The sequence below is a fragment of the Taeniopygia guttata genome, chromosome 3, assembly GCF_048771995.1.
Source record: "Taeniopygia guttata chromosome 3, bTaeGut7.mat, whole genome shotgun sequence".
NCBI lineage: Eukaryota > Metazoa > Chordata > Aves > Passeriformes > Estrildidae > Taeniopygia > Taeniopygia guttata.
The window spans coordinates 71,257,382-71,278,834 of record NC_133027.1 but is presented as its reverse complement, the minus strand read 5'-3'; the positions used below and the strand labels follow the sequence as shown (position 1 = coordinate 71,278,834).

Sequence of the window (21,453 nt, the reverse complement as noted above, 5' to 3'; positions counted from 1 at the left end):
AAAATACTTTGGTTTGCGGGGCTGGATTTTTGTTTGTTTGTTTGTTTGTTTTTTGTTGTTTTGTTTTGGTTTTTTTTTTTTTAATATGTCTGTTTTTAATTAGCAGCTTATAGAAAAAAACCCACATTATGCAAAACAGTTTTTCCCTTGCTTTCCTAAACTCCCTGGTGCCACCTGTTTGTAGCACACGGTGTACTAATGCTGGATACAGGACTCCAGCAGCCAGGGTAGGTAGAATTTTAATAATTCAGACATGGTCTGCTTGTCAGAGCTGTTTTCTCTCTTTTCACACCAGCACAGCAGCGCTTTCCTTATGTGACAACTGGAATGATCCCTCCAGACTACCCTATGCACAGTCACTCCACACCGCTTCCACAGCCCAGGCAGCAGATGCAAATGATCAAGGATACATAAATCTTCAGCAGAAGCCAAGGATGGTACAAAATGGAAAGATGAACCACTGATCTCTAGATATCTTCCTGTCTTGTCCTGCTGCTGGCTATTTTCACAATTTCAGCAGCTTTTTGAGGTATACCAACTCTACAGTTACTGTGGGTTCTTATTGACAAAGATTCTTGCCAGGGATCATTTCTGATTAAAGGATTAAAGCACAAGGATGAAATTGAGAGGGAATCAATTTTGATTTCCAAGTCTTTAGATGCATGAAAGATGTTTTCTCAGCTCTGGATTTGGAAAAAAAACTCTATCTGTGTTGATATGTGTCATATTTGCTTCATCCAGCTGCTGGAGAAAAGAGGCTTCACTCCCTTTGAAGTTTACCCTTCTCAGCTTAGTGCTGGTTCAGTAACTGAAGTGGCAATTTTACCCTTTGAAGATGCCTCATTTCTGTCTCAGAGTTTCCTTCCTTTTTTCCTTTGGAAGCTGATGGAGTTAAGGTACAGAGCCAGTGTGAACTCAATATCAGTAAGGCTCTAAAGTCCTGGTGATAAGAACACTGAGTGAAGCAGTAGCATTATCAACATTAGGTTTGATCATATCTATCCCTGACTAAAAACACTTGATTTGTTCTGGTCTCTCTATGGACTGTTGTGGTGTTGGAAGTGACTCCCTTGCCGTGACTACAGAAGGGTGAGTCTTGTAACTTAGCACTGCCTTTAGGTACATAAACCTAGATGAAGAAAACACCCTACAGCACCCCATCAAATCCATTCACACACCACAATTCCTCTGGCTCCTTAGAGATATGTATAACTGTAGCCATTTCCTCATATATTTTACATTTTTAATTTACTTTTTCTGTGTTCTTAATTAGCAATTAATTTTACAGCATCATTCTGACTTTCTGATTATTCAAACTTCTTTTCTTTAATATACTACAGACAGATTTAAAAAAAATTAAAAAGTTCAGCCTCTCACAGCCATTTTCATCATTAATTTCATCAATTTCTCATTTTTAATTGCTGTGTTATCTCTCTAGCTCCATTCCCACTCCAGTATGTTAGGGGGAAAAAGCCTATCCAGGCCAACCTTCAGGTTTCTCCTAGCCCCTTTGGCTAACAGTAACTCATTCTAAGGTTTTAATTGCATTTTTAAGTAAGGCTGCTACAGTGATTGGCTTTGAGCCTTTCATCATGCACAGTATTTTGTTAGCATGCAAAGCAGTGCACACTGTTCAACAGAGACAGCCTCTCACAAAGGCAGAGATAAAAAGTAGAGCATGTAACACTGTCTGCTTTAAGAACCTGGGCAGGGAATATGGACACGTTAGTTCATTTCTTGCTTGTCTCCCATGTTCGGGTTTAATTTAGTCACCTCATCACTGTCTCAGTTCTCTGCCTGTAAAATATCCTCTCTCTTACCAGCTAGTGGCACAACTACTCAAAAATACTTAGACTCCTTCTGCCTCAATCATCCTACCATTAGCCAGCAGGTTCTTTGGCACACACCCTCACACAGGTACCAAATTGACCCTGCCTCAGCACCAACATTTCTGGCACTGCAGGGTGCCAGGATGGCTGCCTTCTCTCACATGTGTGCCAAACCCCTGCACCAGCTATTTTTCCATATCCAAAACCCTTATCTACTGCACAGAGTCCAAGAATGAGCAGAGTGATGTAGCTGCCTGTCCCTACCTAAACCTTGCCCTTTCTCCGCACGTTTGCCCATCCTTTGTGTGGCCCAGGATGGAAGGTCGTGCTCTCTGCTGCAGACAGAAAGAAAATCCATCCTGTCCCTGCTGAGTGCTCAGTTGTGCCACCATAAGCAGAGGGGTCACACACCATTAATGCCCAGCTAGTGCAGAGGACACTCACCCGGGTGTGGGTTCAGTGATCCGCTATTACTGCTCTGTGCATGACTCATCTCTCTGACCTTGTGTTAACATAAAATCCAGACTGGTGCTAATAGGAGTTGTGTTTAAACAGTTATAAGGGCACAACCTTGACACCGCAGCCATTAAAAACTGCATTATTTCATTTCCAAGAGTATGCAGATTTTAGCTTCCATATCCTAAGCCAAATTCTGAGTATTTACTTTTTGCATCTCAGAGCAGTTTATGCCATTTTCTCTAGCAACCATAGTTTTGCTTTCTACCTAAACACTATTAGATTGATCATATACTCTATACAGTGCCACAGAAAATTAAGCTGTTAGTGTGTTTGTATATTGGAAAACATACTGAGAGGAAAAGACAGCATATAATGTTCAAACATAAGGATGTATATTATTAATAATTGATATATTCTTCCAACTGTTCTCAGTGTTCATAAAATGCTCTGAGTTTCTCTGATGCAATGTGAGATGTGAGAACAGTCACTGCTTACACAGTGACAAACTGTAATCACAAATGAACCTGAGGTGTCATAATTGCTCTGCCTCTAGATTCAGCAGATTGCACAATGCATTAGAAAAGCATAATCAGCAATAAGACTGCAGGGTAATTAGCTCATTAAAAGCAGGGTGGACTTCTTCTAAAACAAGCTAACATACCTCGCTTATTTCAGCTTCTTCAGGAAAACCTCTTCAGGCTTTTGATAACCACTGAGCCAGGAGCTGACTCAAGCACAACATTTAGGGAACTGGTATCAGATCAGCCCTTCCCATAATGAATCCCCTGGCCAGGTTCTGAGGAACAACTGATCAAGTTGGAGCTTACAGCTTCCCCCTACCCAATAAGACAACCCCAGAAGAAATGAGAAATGGAGCAGCTGCACAGAATAATTCTAGGAATAATTCATAGATAACTATTTAAAAATTATTAGCATTTTAAAGTTAGTTTCTAAAGAAAAACTGCTGACTCTGATATGGCACCCAGAAAGGTTTATTCCTATGGATCTAGATGTCAAGAGATGTTTGTCCAACTGAAGTGTCACTTTTAGAAGCTTTTAACGTGTAATTATTTGTAGACCCTGTTAGTGCTTCATTAATGTCATTAATTTCTTTATGAACACTTGAGTTTCACTATATTCACATATACTAATTTTTTTCAGCTGTCTCCACTTTGTCTTGATAATCAAAACCTTGTTTTCTAAGTGTTTATTGTTTGTTTGTTTTTCATTACTTTTTCTTTTGAAAGAGAATTTTAAAAGAAATGTTTGATACAATGATATTTACTAGAAAATTATAACCCTTGCAGACTTTTGAAGTACCCTATGGAGTTTAAAGGAAAACTGCACCTTCTGTAGAATGTCAGAAGAAGCCTAAAAAGTATCACCAAAAGATGCTTGTAACAGTTCAGAGGTTTGATAGCAATATTCAGTAGAACCTTTTGAATGTGTCTATAATTCTGCAAATGTAGTAAGGTCTCTTAGGACAATCTCAGCTCACTGTTTGTTGATGGATTTGCTGTGTGCCATTTCCTTGAAAGTTCATGGCCTGAAGGCTGAATTGTTCCATGTCCAAGACCCTTCCCTTTGTCTTATGTGGACACTATCAATGGGCCTTAGTAGGAGCACATAAGCAAAAAAGGAAATTAACTACAATCTCTTTGTGGGAAGACACAAATTATGTGTTTGAGAAAATTTTCAAAGTCATGGGAACAAGCCATGTTCCTGATTTCAGAGGATGTTGAGCTAGGCTGTTTCTAGAAGGGAAATGTCTTTGCAATTTTTCAGCCTTTGAGTAATATCTTGACTGCTTCATGTGCTTTGCATTTTCTTTGTTCATCTATTTTTAAATAACCAGACAGACATGCTTTTACAGTTCAATTTATTCTTCAATATTGATTTTTTAGGCTCGCATGTGATTTGCTCCCATGACTGTTTGCAGTGACAGATCTTTGGAGTCAGGACTTTTTGATAAAAGAAATTGCATTGTTTCACCAGCCCCATGGCTGGTAAGCAAGGAGAGCCAGGCAAGCCAGGTCACCTGCGCTGGAAATCATGCTCTACTTACATCACAAGTTTGTAGAAGTCCATGTATATGTCCAAATTAAGATTTGAAATGTCTGAACTCAACACTGTGTGGTACAAAGGGTGCCAAAATGGGAAATGTTACCTTACCTACATAATGTAAAAATTGTTCCTTTTTCTTCTTTTTATGCCAGAGTTTAAAGTTAACAGTTTTATTAGGTTAAAATCTCAAGTACAGTCAGAATTCATCTGGGCTGAGGTGTGATTTTTACAGTTCATTTCTAGCTAACAAGGGGAACTATATCTTCTGAAAATCAGAAGTCCCGAAAGGAAAATATTTCCACTGTATTTCCACAATACTTCAATTGACTTAAACACAAATCCAGCAGTGGTTGAACACCTGAGAACAAGGTGTACCTGGTAGAGGCGAGGGTCAGCTCTACTCTTCTCTAAGATGAAGGCATCCACATCAGAACTGCAGGTGTGACAAACCATCTACGCTGGTCTTGTTTCCCCTGCTCAATGCTGGCTGATGATCTGGCCTTGTGCACCTTTACTCCCCATTCTCTCCCCTCCCTGTCACTGCTCAGAGGCAGATTTGGGGAACATATCCGAGCTGGTCAAATGTTAGAAGTGGACTGGAAGACAAGGAAGAAAGGATCATGGAGGCTTGCCAGCACTGCAGCAACTACTTACACACCACCAGGACACATGGCAGAGCTGCAAGATGGCCAGGGGACACCACAAGTTGTTTGTGTGTCCCCCTCCTCTCTCCATCTCTCCACCCTATACATACCCTATATAATGTAGGTGTACCCAGAAGACACTAAAGCATAGCAATGTCTTGATAACCAGATGAACTAACAATATGGTGTCAACAGTTTCTTTAGGAGTCACTTTTTGCTCTTCAGTATAGCTTTCAGAAAATGAGTCTCAATTTGGAAACAGCCACGACAGGTGGATGAGTAAGTGATGGCATTATTGCAGGCAATAAAAAAACCCAGCAAGAGCTGGTCAGTTTGCATTTCTTCTGCAAAATGACAGCTATACAAATATCTTTCATACTAATAACTTTGTTTCTTTATTTACACAGTAAGGTTGCAGAATGAGAAACAATACTACTATCACTGAAATTCCACTGCTCCTTATGTAGAGTAAATAGCACTTCATATACATAAGCATCACTTGTAAAATACAAAATAGAGACATTTAAAGCAAAATTCTGTACTATCCTTAGCTATAGATGAAAAATTTTCCTCACAATCTTACAACACACAATACATAGAGAAAAACAAATGAAAACAAATTATGGCACAGGAATGAGACTGCATCACCTATTAGATTACCTTTTACAGCTAATATAAAAAAGAATAATCTCCTGAAAGTATGCCACAGGGTCATAATTTTCAAAAGAGAAAGGCTAAAATCTGGAACTATATACTTCGTAAGGACTACGGCCTGCCGAAATGCTAAAATGCACCAAAAGGAGCGACATTTAAATCTAATTATAGACAGATTTTCTAACTCAGCAGACAATATAATTTCCTCTATAGTTTAGTGAAGCTATTTTAAAAATAGCTTTTTTGATTATTCCATTTTCATAACCAGAAGCATTACAATATAAAATGATGAGGTGGAAATGCAGCTTTCTGCTTTAACATGAAGCAGAAGAAATATGTCTTAGGGAGTTCATCTGGGGGGTTGAGGAGAGATATTTTCTTGCTTCAAAGCAACACACCATTTTTCATCAATTTAATATCTAAAATAAGCGCCTTGGGAGCAAAGTCACGAAAGTATATTGCACAATTGTATGTAAGATGCTGTGATAAATATTTTTCATAAATGTTTAATGTTTTAGGATAGTTACATCCAGATTATCTTTCAGCCTGAACTTCCCAGAAGACAGGGAGAATATATATGATCCTGTGGTAATAGCCCATTTTGTTATCCCAAAATAATGTCTATCTATCACAGAATATGAATGGAAATGTCTAAGCAGAAAGAAGCCTGTGGCTAAAAATTCCGGGATGTCTATTTTCAAGTTTCAGAACTGGCATTTAGGGAAGTAACTGCAAGACTCTTGGCTTTCCTGAGATGTTACAGGTTCTTTTGTGCAATTGTCCTTCAGGTCTGTTGTCCCCTTTGCCTGTGGAAAACCATACATGAGACACATAAAGCCACATGAGGGAGAAGGCAGCAAGCCAGCAGCTGCAGGGTCCCTGGCATATATCCAGCATTTCCACCACAGCCTGGACACCACAGGAAGTCACTCAGGCCAGCTCTGCCTGAGGTGCTGCGCTGGAAAGTAAGGACTGCACACCAATAGGATTCTTCATCCATTGCTATTTAAACTGGAAACAACTGTTGTTCTTTAGTGGGGGGTAATGTTTGTGGAATTATTAGCAGGGGATGGTGTGAAGTAGAAAGGGCTGATGGTGACTGGCATCAGAGCAGTTGGGGCATGGATGAGTTTCGGACATGGCTGCATGCATACAAGCATTCAGAAAATCCTGCAGGAATTACTGACAGGTAAAGAGTATGGCCCAGAGAAGGAGCAAGGTAAGACACTGCCAGGGAACGAAACTTTTCTGGCAGAGGCTGGCTTGGAAATCCCTTCCACCTTCTGTAGAAAAATCTGCTTTGCACATAGATTTAATTTCCAGGCAGCAGGCAACTGATTCCTTCATTGCTTTCTCCTCCATGCAGGGACTTCAGTCACTGGGGATTAGCGGTTTAGGAGGCAGGCAAGTCCTTCATGAGATTGCAAAAATGTACTGCTATCAACTCTACATGTCAACTCCTAATGATGTCAGTAGTGGTTTGCTGGCACTCCTGACTATGTTATTAAATGCTTCTCCCCATCTCATGGTGACTGGCTTTCAGAAAGTGATATTCTGTTTCTATGACTCCATTTTTCAGATAGAAAATCAGAAAACAGAATTTCTTGACTCACAAGCTGTCAGGAGATTTAAAGCAGGGAAACTGCTCAAAATTATTAAGTTGTTCAGTAATTATGGCACAGTAATATCATATATGAATGAGGTAAATTTTGATAATAGCATGAAGGACTAAATTGCTATGGTTTTGGATAGTAGGAATAACCATCATCATTTTCTTCATCAATATAATCCCATACAACCTCATCCATTGTGTGATTCTTGTAACTATTTTTACCTGACAAATAGTATTTCTCTTCTAGTTGCTTTAAACATCTGAGGCGATCCTTTCACTGATCTTGGCTAAGGGAGATTTGTCCTTACTGAAATTCTGACAGGAGATCATTCAGCCTCTAGCTGCTTGCTGCATATTCTCCTTGAGTTCTCATGCTTGTTTCCCTTGTGGAACAGGACTGAGGATCCTTTGAGGACTAAGGGGCTTACTCAGCACTAACCTAAATGCTTCGTGTCAGTGAAGCTTAATGTTAAATATGTATCACCATGCACTATTCTCACAAAAATCTTACTGAAACATTCTTTTATTACAGTCTGATTCTTCTGGTTTCACTCCTTGGAACGTACTATGTTTTATACCATATTACTGTAATCAAAGCTCAGATTAACTGAAGAAGCGTATACAGCCCAGAAGTTACTTCTCTAGACAATAATTTCCTTTTCAATTCAGTAATAGGTTTTGGATGCAATGAATTTCATCAGCAGATTAATTTTGTTTACCAAAACTGTTTTGTGCTGTTGCAGGTAGATTGCACTCTATTAATAATACTTTTTCAAAGGTTATATTTAATGTGGTATGGTAGGCACACAGCATATGAAAGCCTTTGTATTTTATAATCAAACTCCCCATGGTGAGAATTTAACTGCAGTGAAACAGAAGACATCAGTACAATGTGAAAACTGTTCATTTGTCCCTTTGACTGGTGATATCAAATTTTACTCCAACAACCAATAATATTAGGGTTTCTCTTTCATCTTTCCTTCTCTGTGCACTGCCTAGAAAAAAAAATTCCATTTACTTAATGAGCACAAAATAAAAGTAAATGTCATTGCAGCAATACATCTGATTACTATTAGTTATAACTTTATATAAATCATTAATATTTTGATTGATTTTATATTGATGAGGTGTATGATGAGGTAATGAGCTGGTAGACTTGGAAACAGAGGTTCATCCAAAGCATAAAACCTGTTAGCAACATTCTTCCTAATACTAAGCTGTATATCTGTTGTCCCAAAATTAATTTAACACCAATTCAGTTTCATTGGAAAACCTATGCTAATGGCCGATTCTGCAGCCTGGTTTAGGATTTGATCATTAGTTGCTTGCACTGAAGTAATGCTTAGGACTTAATTTATGAAAGGACAGCTTGAAAAATATACATAGTGTTAATTTTATTTCATTTTTCTATTTACAAAAGTATAGTCCTAAATTAACTTCATGGGATATGTAGGAGAAGAGGACTTTAACTAGGAGCAAGAAGAGGCACAGGTAGGACTAGTTTAAACAAAGAAGTGGGGGAGGTAGAGACAATCACAATGCAGCAGAAAAAGAAAATCCACAGTTGGCAATGTTCAAAAGGGCTGCAAATGCTAGGTCCCAACCTAACATATTTTCAACTTTTTTGTAGATCTGTCTTAAAATCAGGTGTGAGACATCAAAAGACAAATGGTCACAGTGGGAAATATGGACTGTTTTCCTTGGAAAGTGGGATATTTCAGCCTTTTATTCTTTATTCCTGGCCAGGCTGAAGACTTTTTGAAGGATCACAGGCTGGATTCTGGGAAAGAGTTTCTAAGAGGAAGGAAGGAATGATCTTTTATCATGTGTTGTAATTGTTTCCTATATATGTCTCATGAGTCAGACAGAATAGGATCAGGTCACTGACACTTGCCACTTGTCACTTGTTTTGCCATAACAACAAGAAAAACAGATTTTTGTGGTAGAGGTGATAGTGACATGTTATTTTTAAACTGCTTCATGCATTTTCTAAAGTACAGGGGAAAAACTTGCCACATTTTTAACAGAGGTTCTTCTGGATAGACCTACATTTTAAGCCATTTGTTTAACAGCCTGTAGTTAAAAATATCTTTTATATTTCTGTGTCTGGTAAATGTTATAAGAGTGTACCGTGGACTCTGATGGAAGTGGATAAAACAATACTATTGTATTATATTTAAAATTAAGCAACCCAATAGTATAAAAGCTCATATTAAAGTTTTTCTCTTTGTCCTGTGATGTTCTTTCTATCTAAGTGTAGCTTTCCAAGGAAGAGTGATTTGGCCATGCTGGAATTGTATTTTTTGTAAACTTTATAATACCTCACATGACTCAAGATTTGCAAAGGTATAGGGGTGAGTGACAAAACCTTTCTCTTGTACTTCTGATCAGTTTGTTAGGTTGATTGAAAGTCAGTGGGTGATAAGAAGATTCAGCCTCTATTTTGATTGATGAGTCAGATGACACAGTTGAGAAAAAGTAGGACACTGTAGCTTATGCTCCCTCTAAGTGGATAAAAATAAAGGACTAAATTTTCAAAAGATTCAGGTCACTGAAATAGGCTTTGGTGTTCATTATAACAGGTGCATGTGGCAACAGTACCCATGAGCTGTTCCAGACATTGTTTCAGTGAGGCAATGAATAGCACTTATTAAAATTTAACACTGCTGAGGCAGAAGGGTTGCCTGGAAAATGGGCCTGTCCAAATAGCATGGCTGGGTGGGAGTATCACAGATTATACGGTTTTGCCTGTGTTTCCTCATTGAGGAGCAGTAATTCCTGCTGACTTCATCAAAGTAATGCAGGCCTTCAGCTACAAGCAATAAATGCCACGGCTGAGGGCATCTGGTACAGTGTGTTGGTTTGTGCTGCACTCCCAGAGAAGAGCTATTAGGTCTCTGAGCTGTCAGGACCAACAAAAGAAACACACAGCTTTGCCCTGCAGAAATGAAGAGAGAAGGGTGCCTGTTTCAGTGCTCCCCTCCACCATGTGTTGGCTGTAAAGCCTGTGTCCAGGGAAGAAGTTGTCCGGGTCCTCCATCCTCCTCCTGGGACATTTTCAGGGAAGCATTTGAACTTATGCCATCCTACAGTTAAACATTAAGCTCCTTTAAACTGTAGGATCCAAACAGCCCAGGAAATACACAAGGTCAGACACAAGTGTTGTTTTCAGGTTGCCTAAGCATCTGGATTAGAATGTATTTTATGTATTAGACATGCAAAGATGGGCCGTTCACTAGTATTGCTCTCTAGGAGCCCAGAGTCCTGAAAAACCAAGCTGCAGGAGATCCTAGCTATCAGCTATGGATAAAGCAGGAAAAAGATCCTTTCCCAGATCTTCAATCCTACTTCTTCTTCCACAGCTGATTACTTCTTGGGCAGCATCTAGGCAGCATCTGAAACTCATCCTAAGTATGTCCCCTGTATAATCCACACGCAGGCAGCTACATCCAGCACCAGACATCCCTACTTTAGTGAAGAATCTTGGCCTGGAGATGATGTGCACTTTCCACTAGGTCTCCTATGGGCTGGAACTATTGCGTTGCAGGCATGAAGACATTCACTGCTACGAAGGATAACAGCCTCAGAAACATCTCCAGTCGCTGGAGCCCAGCTGCCTAAGGCAAAGCCAAAGAGCAGTGTGTCCAGACCAGGCCCCAGCACACTGGAGATGTGCATGCAGTCCAAGCATACACATATTGTTCCATCCAAACTCATAGCCCAGGGCAAGGAGGCCTCAGAGAGCAGTGCTGTGCTGTGTACACGTGCTGGGGCCCAGGAACACAGAGTCAAATGAAGCTGAAGCTGAAAGCTGTTTTGATAAGTTAATGTGACCTTTCTGTGAATGGGTAAGAGGGTGCATGAGCTGTTAGAGAAAATGTCACCACTGCTAGGTCCAAGTTTTTGTCTGCCACTGTAACAAAAGTTCAACTCAGCCTGTTGCATAAAATTGATTTTACAACAAGTTCACAAATTCTACACTGATCAAAACTGTAGAGAGGTAAAATTAAGAGAGGTAAAAGGATGTACACTATTGCCCAATTGCACCACTAAACTAAGACTGGGACCAGGCCCTAGTCAACCAAAACCAGAAAACAGGGAAATATAACCCAACTACTCTAAAAAGTAATTACAGATAGGTGATTTAGTGTTTAATCCATTCTAAGTCTGTGTATTTTGAAACTGGCCCAGAGAATGCTGGTGGGCTTTGCTGACACCATCGTTTCCTGGGTGCCCAAGAACTAGCACAAAACCAAAACTGGTCTCAGAACTGATAAGATGAGGATGGAGGCCCAGACACCCACAGTTGTGTGAACCCACTTTTGCTATGCATTGTTTTATTTCCCACCATGACCACCTTTAAGAGCAGACTGCCAAGCTGCGGAAGAAGGTCAAAAATTTCTACAGAGTAGATGGAAGAGATATAAAGTATTTTGTGACTTGAACTCCTATTTTTCGCTACAAAGTATTAAGTATATAATTTGTCTTTTCAACACCTTGAACAAGAGATTAAAAAGACCGATTCTGCTGGGTGACTGTCACAGGACTTAGGAGGGGAAGGTCACTTTATTGGAAATTTTGAATTTTATTTACTGTAATCCACTAATAAGGTCATGTTGACATCCTGAATTCTCTGAGCTAGTACATTTCTTTAGTGTTAACACAATCTCACAAATAACAGGTAATTACCTTTCTACAAAGATATGGCACAATTTGGAATATAATAGTGAGGACTTTGAAGAAGCATGCTATATATATAATTATATAAGACCATATATGTATATACATGGGCATGTGTATTTATGTACATATATGCAGTCCTCAGCCCCATTGGACTGATATCTCTTAGAGAAACCAAGCTGCTTTCTGGATAATGTCATTGCTAAACCTAATGGCAAATATACATGACATTACTTTTTCCACCGCATAAAATGCTTATCTTAATAAAACAATTATCTATCAGTTATTCAACCTGGACAGCAAGATCATTGGTTAGATATGAATACTTATTGCAACTCTAAGGAAAATTATATTTACACTGAACAAGGATGACTCACTCAAGAAAGAAATTGTGCCTGACCATGCATATAAACTTCCTTGATTCTAAACACTACTACTTCATGATGCAAACCTTCCCCTAAATATAGGTCCAAACTAGGCACATTCATTCCTTTGCTATCACACATCAGTGGTCTTAACCTTTGTGGGCAGCGTTGTACCATTAAGCAAACAGCATAAAAAGGGGTTTTTTTTTGAGGAAACCACTAAATCTCAAGCCTCCTCCCTTCCCTCTCAAGTAGAATTTAGCCAGGCAGGTTTTGTTGGAAATGGCATGAACATGGCCACAGAATTTGCTGACTCTTTTTTTTCCATGGCAATGTATCTACTAACACCAGTATAGCTGCTGATAAATTTTAAAGATCTAAACACTCTCTTATACATACCCTCTCCATCCTCCTGCCAAATTAAGATGGGACTGCATCCACTCTTCACAGATTACTTTTTTTCCCCTGAAAAGTCAGGCTCTGTTGTTTCAACTTTTATAAGTTTTACTTTGTTTGACCCAAATCGAGATGATTCCATTTAGCCAATACAGAACACCTTACCCATTGGAAACAGAACACATGGCAACCCATCTGACTGCTTCTCAACTTAAATACATTTTTGTTAGTGAGGAGGTGATTCTTATAAATTCACATCCTGCCTGCCCACAAGGCCATGACATTCAATTAGAGCCACTAACCAACCTTGCACTAACTTCTGCAAAAGCTTGCAAATTGAGTATTTAGAAACAATTGATCAGAAAAATTTTATTCTATAAAAGGAAATGTATTATGTTCCAGCCTTCACTTAACAGACAGACTAAATCATGAAGGATTCTACTTTTTATCAGTTTCATTTAAAAAATATTCTAGGGGCAGAATCATTAATAGAAGTGAATTCAGAGAATCTCACATTTATGGCAATCTTTCTTCATGTATACATAATTTAGGACTGATCAGACTTCAAATTTGCCAAAACTACTGAATTTATCTCCATGCCAAACTTGAAGAAAGGTTCTGAAGGACAAATCAGTTCCCTGCTGCTATTCAATATTCAGCTGTCAGGGTAACACAGCTTTGATACTGCCTCACGTTTTCCCCACTTAAGTTCCTACTGCCTCCCACACTGTCCTGGTTCATCCCACTGTTCCTCACCACCACCTCCTCTGCTCTCTGTACTGTGAGGTCATGCTGCATGTATGCCAGAGCAGAACAGGTTTGGCAGGATAAGTATTGCCTGGTAACTAATTTTATTTACCCAGCTTCTGGGACTTAAGGTTCTACAACATAATAAGAGGAAGGGCTTTTTCTTCCAAGACTGATGGAAAAAGTTTTGTGATCTGGCCAAAAGACTACTCTTTTTGGGGGAAAAAAAAGGAAAATAAATCATCCTTTCAGTCAACTTGAAGTTTCTGTGCATATAAGTGATTTTCAGTTTTCTTTTTAGTGCTGAAAATATTTTATAGTCTTGATATTAGTAACGGTGCCAAACATGGGTGTTTCCCTTTCCCCAGACTTGTTCCTGCTCACTGACTAGAACTCAGCGATCACAGCAGTAGAGCCTCCGTGTCAAATCTCCTCTTTGGCCTATGCCACCCAGCACAGACCAGGCTCTGGGCACTGGAGCACTGCTGTGAGCTATTCTTACTTTTCACTGAGGCTACTATTTTTATCTATTGTCATTTTCAGTCACTGGACAAAAGACTAGAGTCCAGTGATCCCCCTCTCTGGTCGCTGTCTGCAACTAAGCTGTCCTCTTCCTCTAGCCACTACCTCCTTATCTTTTCATGTCTCAAGCCCTTCAGCATTTCATTGGAAATATTTCTGTAATTTAAGATTATTCTACTTAACCAAAAATCTCAGAGAAGAACACAAAGCTTCTTTACTTCAATTTCACTTCTCCCAATAGAAAACGTCAGTGATTCATACAGCTCTGAAAGGACCTTACACTTCTTATGTACAAGAGAGGGTTTTCTCAGCCTCTGGATTCTGCCACAGAAGCTGCTAGCCCAGTGATGTGATAGGGGAGTTGTCCTACCTCCCTAGGTAGCAGAGTTGGAGACTACTAATTTTCTCTGTGGTTTTCTAGCACCCCAGGACATAACTGTGGTTTCTGTCTCAGTTCTATGGTGGATTAGAATGTCTGCCTTCTCTTCTGCCCTTGTAGACAGGCAGCTTGTATTTGCATTTTCTGTAGCTCTGAGAGAGTTTTGTGCAATGGAGAGCACCAGTAATACCAATAGTGTGTTTCTTCACTCTGCTTGCAGCTGGACTTCTCCAACAGCAAGGAGCCCAGTCACCACAGAGCATTGCTGGTAGACAAGCAATGTGATGATGTTGTACACTTTATTAACTGGATTAAAGTTTTGTTGAGAGGGATGATCACTGTAGAATGAAACTTCTGCTGGGGAGAGGCTGTTCTGTAACAGCCTGCTCCCCAATTTCAGTCACTTCCTGCTGAAGCATGTTGTGATGTTCTGTTGTACAGGACATAACACGGAATTCAGTACACTGATGAATCCCTGACTAGCCTAATCTTTGATTAGCAAAACATGAAAATTGAATATAGCATGCTGTGGAATGAAGCTGGAATGCATAACTGCATTCACATGTGATACTATCATGGCAAATACAATCACTCAAAATCACAAAACTGAATATGAAGACACCTTCCTATCCCAAAGAAATCTATAATTAAGTTACTAGTTATGTTAAGTGCTTTGAGTTAAAATATGAATATCAATAATGGTGGGTAAAACTCAGACTGTACAGATGTTTGCTTTGAAACCAAGAACTGAATGCTTTGGTGACACAGCTGTGACACTCTACCATTGTTCCCCTCAGCCCATGCCTCTAAAAAGCTTTGGAGATAAAAATTGAGTTAGGAGAGTATTGCAGGCTCTGTTCAGCAGAGAGTCCTCCTTTTCTCTTCAGCCTAACAAGCCTCCAAGTGTGAGAGCCTTCTAAAAATGGTGAGTGACTGATTCATAAAAATGGAAAACTGAAGGAGGCTGATTCAGCTTACCCAGCCACAGTATCCTATAACTGAAGAGAGGTGTGTTCTTAGGCAAACATTTTCTAACCTTTAAACAAATATTTGGCTTGAAGGTTGGGAAAATTCTGTTTTATAGGAAAAACATGACCACTGCCTATCACGAACACCACTCATGTGTTCTCCCAGAACGTCATCGAGAGTCTGCCTGCTAAACCCTGTCTCCTGTGTACCTCCCACATCTCCCCAGTGCTCTACTGACCAACCATTCAAGCAGCTGCTGTTTGTATGTAAGAGCATATTTACATTTGAATGAAACATGGGGGTGGGGGGATGTGCTGAAAGCCCTGGAATGACCCAGCTGTGGCTGGCATCGGGGAATAGACAGGAACTGGATGAGCTGTTCTGTCGGGCCAGATTTACCCCATAGCTTCATGTAGCTATTGTATAAGAGGCAACGTTGACATATCATTTTAAGTTTTTAGCCTGAAATATTTTTTTTTTTTGCCTTTCATTTTTCTATTATTTTCCCACAGTAGTCCTTTAAGCTTAGAGCAGTACCACACAGCTTAAGATAGGTTGCTGGATTTTATTTACTCGGTCCAAACTTCCTGGCTCAGCCCTAGTAAATTTCTAATTTGCAAGTTACTCCTTTGCGTCTGTATAAATTGCCATCAGCTGAGAGATGGAAGGGCCGTGGCAGAACTGTGTGACCAGGGAATTCTCTCTCCCTCCTTTACTAGAAGCTGTCTTTATTCACTCTAAGGGATAGTTTGGGAAGCTGTAATTTTTTACTGCTGCTTTTCATCTGGTGGGGAGCCTCAACTGGCAAGTTTACAGTGTGTTTGCTGGTTTGGAGTTCAAGATGGATGAAGAAAGAAGCATTCAGAGCTAAACTTGTGAAGATCTCTGGCTGGGGCTCCACAGAGAGCTGGCTGCACCGCGCATTTGTATTCACCGTGGATGTGGCTCTGAGCACTAGCCAGGCACTCCACACTGTTAAAAAGTAAGCGTCTCACAAGAGCAAAGACTCCTTTAGCTTGTTTGGGGAGCTGCTGGAGGTCACCTGGTTCAAACCGCACCCCCAAACAGGCCCCGTTTTGAAGTTACAGACCTGAGGGAGGACTTTAACACCTGACATCTGGGTTTCTCCTTGAACTCATCACATCCTGCACTAAATGAAATTCAGCCTGCTGCTTCACACTGCGTCACCTTATTCTGCGTTAAAACGTGAATGAATGAATAAACAAGTAAAGCATAATACCGCCAACAAAATAGTGGAAGGAATTGCTGTTTTGGGGGATCCTCACGGCAGGGGCCGGGGAGCAGCGGGGCAAGGAAATCTCCAGAGGCTTTTGTGCGGAAAGCGGAATGAATAAACGTCCGCCGCAGCGCGGGGCGGGGGGAGGCTCTCGGGTCGGCTTCTCTGAGCGCCTGCGGGGGATTCCACGCGTTACTCGGAGACAAGGAACAGCAGGGAGAGAAAGAGCCGGCGTCCCAACAGGAGGCGGCGGGAGCAGCATCGGCAGCAGGAGGAGGGGGAGGCCCTTCCTCCCCGCGTCCCTCCCTCCGCCGCGGTACCTGCGCCGCGCCTCCACGTGAGCGCCACATCAGCGCCGCTCCGCGCCTCAAAGTCAGCCAGCGGCCGCGCTGGGGCAGCCGGCGGCCGCACTGCCCCTGCCCTGTTTCCCTCAGCGGCCCGGCCCGGCCCGGGGCTCAGCCGGCCCCGGCTCGGGAAGATGCTGCAGTCGCTGGCGGGCAGCTCCTGCGTGCGGCTGGTGGAGCAGCACCGCTCCGCCTGGTGCTTCGCGTTGCTGGTGCTGGGCTACCTGCTCTACCTGGTGTTCGGCGCCGTGGTCTTCTCCTCGGTGGAGCTGCCCTACGAAGACCTGCTGCGCCAGGAGCTGGGCAAGCTGAAGCAGCGCTTCCTGGAGGAGCACGCCTGCCTCTCGGAGCAGCAGCTGGAGCAGTTCCTGATGCGGGTGCTGGAGGCCAGCAACTACGGCGTCTCGGTGCTCAGCAACGCCTCGGGAAACTGGAACTGGGACTTCACCTCCTCCCTCTTCTTCGCCAGCACCGTCCTCTCCACCACGGGTAAGGCAGAGGCGGTCCGCCCGCTGCCGGAGGCCTTCCGGGGAGGCCGGACCCCCGAGGGCCCCGCGGCGGGGCCGGTGTGAGCGGCCGGGGCTGCGGGCCGGGGCCGGGAGCACGGAGCGGCCTTGGCGAGAGGGGTCTCTGGAGGGAGCCGTACTTCCCAAACTCTCCGTGCCACAGGCACATTGTGTGGGATGTATCAGCCGTGCCTGACCCCCCGTCAGCCAAGAGCCGGGCTGCCAATTCCCCCACCTTGAAATCTTGGCGGTTTCGAAAATCCGGCGAGATGCCTGGCTCTTTCTTTGAACTTTTAATTGCTTCTAGAGGTGACTCCTTTGCGTTCTCCTCTGTTTTTTGGTTTGGTTTTTTTTTTTTTTTCTGGCTGTTTTTTTTTCCTGGGGGGTACACATACACGGATGGACGGGGGACGGACTGCTAACCTGGTTATAATGAAGTTAAATTTCATTTATATGTTTTACTGTCAATTTCCATTTAATATTTGTAAATGAGTGACTGAAAGATAATGCTTCTTTTCTTCCAGACGACAGTTTGCATTGGTGTTTTGAAAACCTCGAGGAAACGTTCCTCTGACCATAGTTTTTACAAGCACTTATTTTTACAGTAGTTGCATTTCATGTACCATCATAGTGGACAGCCTTCTAAAGGATGAGTGCAGGCATTTGTGCTGGGAAACTGGGTTTTGGTTTTAGTGATTTGAATGCAGGTCACTGACACAAATAATAAGGGCTTGTCACATTAAAAAAAAAAAAAGCTTTAAAAATAATCACCCTAAAATTTGTTCAACCAGAGAGGGCTTTGTCTCTTGATAGAACATTGATATTACTGTAAAAGATGCACTGTGACTTTTTTTTTTTTTTTTTTTCCTCCTTGCCCCCAAGTTAGCACTCCTTCTATTATGGGAAATTTAATCAGCTGATACTAATAGTGACATTTAATAATTTGCTCACCTAATCATATGTTACTGCTTCCTGACTGATCTCAAACAGGCAATGCTTGTCCTATAAAATAGTTGTCATTGAGTATACAGATTAAGGTTATAAGGAAGCTGTGTTTTTAAAAAGTAAAATAGGGGTATGGTTGTCTCCACAACACCTCCTCACTTCTTAATTACCAGAATTTTTAAGAAGAGAGAAAGTGACACATTTAAAGCAGTTAAATGCTTTCAGTGAATAAATTTCCAAGCATTAATCAACATATAGGAATACTACTGATGAAAAAAGCACAGAACTATGGTAGTACTTCAGCACCCACATTTTTTCTTTCTTTTTTTTTTCTTTCAGTAAAGCTATAAAGCATTTAAAACTTAAGAGCTGAATTGACCTGCTTTTTTTCATTTCTAATCAGTTATACTGTTAGGTACTATAAAATGTAAATTATTTTGTCCAAGAGCTACTTTAATATTCAAGTTAATTTCTCTGTAATGTAGTAACATTAAAATAATGAAAAAAATTAATTTTTTTTAATGCCTCAGTCAAAAAATGTTCACAGTTGGGACAGTGGGGCTGGGTCTGAGTTGGTAACACCTTAACACTTCCTGCTGATACACAGCTTCAGGATATTTGGTTTCAGTAGTACAGCTCAGGCAAGGATATCTCTTTCCCCCTGCGTGTCTGCTGAAGGGCAAGGCATAACCCGGCCCTGCATGTTTAGCTGGCTTGGTCATAGAGGCCTTACCAGGGAAGAAGATGCAAGGTACCAAATTGTCCAAATTTTGGAAAATGCCCCTTACATGGCGTGTGCACAGAAAACCCAGAGGTCTGACATGTATGCTGTGCGTTTTCATTATTTTTGTAAGCTTCAGAAACTGAGGTCATCCAGTCATCACTGATGTAATAGACCAGGCATCAAGTGGTGGTATTTCCTTCTGTGTCTGATTTGACTTGGGCCCTTTTTAACCAAATCCATCTGTTTCTTGTTTTATGCAGTAGCCTTCAGCTGCACTTAATCCCTATTTAATATAAATTAGAGTTTCTACAAGTACACAAGTATAAATACAAACCAGTACAGTATGGCCAATGCTTGTTCAAATTCTCCCCAGAGCACAGGTATTTCTGGTGAGGTGCATTTTTTTCCCCCCTCAATTGACTCTGCACCTGTGCAAGAAATCTTTCAAGTCTCTTAAAATGGTCATTAAAAGGGACGACAAGCAGAAGAACCTGCCTGACCACCTCAAACAGTTGTTCAGAAGTGTTTAACATAAAATATGCTGTATTGTTATAAAGTGTATGCCTGAAATGCCCTCCCTTTTCTAAGTATAGTAAGGGCAAAAGCAGAAAAGAGAGCCCTGCTACTGGTGGTGCCAGCTGAGGGTTGTTTCTGTGTGTAATTGAAACTACAGGGAGCACCTGGATGTTCCTTATGTTCAGCTGACTGAATTTGTCTCTCATATGTAAATAAATGCACACCTACCTCTTGTAGAGAGGACAAGGCTTTTATCATAGCCTTTCAGTTTTCTATATAGAGCATGTGTGGAAGTGTTTAGATTTGGCAACCCTGACTTTTCTTGTTCCCTCCTGTCCTTATTATAGTCTTTGGCTTCTTACTTGCTAGAGAAAATCCTTGAAGAAAATTATAAAGCCAGTTAAGAATTAAAAAAAAAAAAAAAACCTTAAAGGATATTGCAGAATAAGGCAAACTGCTACTTGAAAGCAATTAATATTGCTGTGCACATGGGCTGTCACAGGACTGTCACAAGCTGCCTGAAGGACGGACAAGCAAAGGGCAGTGAAATGGACTGGTGGTGAGGCTTCAGCAGGTTGTAGCAGTGACAGGCAGCAGGTTTCTTTTCTGACTTTATTCCTCCCTATGCAACTTAAGCAGTTGTGCAGAATGCTATATGAGCCATGTGTTAGGTGAAGCACTTTGGTCATTAATAATTGACAGCCTAAACACTAAGAATATACAGTTGCGTGCATTTAAGTAGTGTCTGCCTTGGAAATTCCCTGTAATTAATACCTGACACACATCTATGGTCTGCTTGTCTCAGTGCTAGATGCCATCAAATCATTATACTGAAGCAGTTCTTTATGGTTGGCTTTGTTGTGGTGCCATCTGTACTAAAGTCTTTTATTTCTAGCAATAAAAATGAAGTCATTTTTTGCACTCACCCTTGCAGGTGGTGTTTTCACTCATCTTGGCATGCTGTCAGAGTCTAACATCTTATCCCATATTGGTACAATATGGGAATACTGCATTACATGAGTTGTAGCAGAATGAAGCAACCAAAGAAATTGATACTGGTTGTGTTGACAGATATGAAAAGTACACTGGCTTGTTGAAGGAAAATAGATAGCGAAGAAAAGGTGCTGCCAATTTAGGAACTTGGGGCCTGTAGTTTTGTTTGTTTCTGGAGTCTTCTCAGTGCAAGGATATTCCATGGCATTTTATACAAATGGGCTGCAAGACTTTATTCTGACTGTCCAGTTTTGAGTATTTTTTCCATTCATCTACAAGCTGTGCCACCTACAAGCATGGCTGGAGATTTCACATTTAGACAACAGAGGGATGCTGAGGAAGAGCTGTTTTGTATCATTCTCTGCTGTGATAGGGTTGGTGAGATACCCACTAGAAGGAAGGTGAGGATAGCCTTGTCCTGATTTAGGGATTTGCAGAGAAAAGATGAGAAATTGCCTCTTCTATGACAACAACACATTTTAAAAATTTTTTGATTGAGGTCAGCTGGCCTCTCATTTTGAACCACAGGAGTTAAGGCAATAAGAGGGGAGAGGATTGTCCATATTCAGCCACTTCTGAAGCCTGTAACATGGTTGTCTGCAAAATGCTTTGTGAAAGCAGCATTTCCTCCAGAATTCAGCCTGTACCAATCTCATCGTTGGTGCTGAGGATGGATGGATTGTGCTGTGGTCAGAGAATATCACCCAGGATCCACAATGGACTGAATTTGGGTTTCTGCTCACTGTATTATGAATGGAGTAAGGAAGAGTAGTAATTCAGTAGTTGCAGATAAATGCTGGCAGAGGGTGTTACTTTGAAAATGATTGGTTGAAGGGCTAGTAAAGATACAATATGGTTTTCAGCAAAA

The 21,453-nt window shown here is 41.1% G+C and overlaps 1 protein-coding gene and 2 long non-coding RNA genes across 3 annotated transcripts in view; 2 read left to right on the top strand and 1 right to left on the bottom strand.

Moving 5' to 3' along the window:
• Nucleotides 1–2,675: 2,675 nt before the first annotated feature.
• On the bottom strand, nt 2,676–15,474 carry LOC140683740 (uncharacterized). Its single transcript, XR_012055120.1, has 2 exons — nt 4,728–15,474; nt 2,676–3,124 (listed from the first exon to the last, which is right to left on the bottom strand). It is a non-coding gene; the product is annotated as an uncharacterized lncRNA (long non-coding RNA).
• A 729-nt stretch (nt 15,475–16,203) lies between these two features.
• LOC140683741 (uncharacterized) lies at nt 16,204–16,557 on the top strand. The gene is made up of 2 exons (XR_012055121.1): nt 16,204–16,302; nt 16,403–16,557. It is a non-coding gene; the product is annotated as an uncharacterized lncRNA (long non-coding RNA).
• A 310-nt stretch (nt 16,558–16,867) lies between these two features.
• Nucleotides 16,868–21,453, top strand: part of KCNK1 (potassium two pore domain channel subfamily K member 1) — a 28,302-nt gene continuing 23,716 nt past the window's right edge. Inside the window, exon 1 of the mRNA XM_030268271.4 lies at nt 16,868–17,390. Within this exon, the coding sequence (XP_030124131.3) occupies nt 17,036–17,390 (355 nt within the window). The 5' untranslated portion in view covers nt 16,868–17,035. The remainder of the gene's footprint in view (nt 17,391–21,453) is intronic.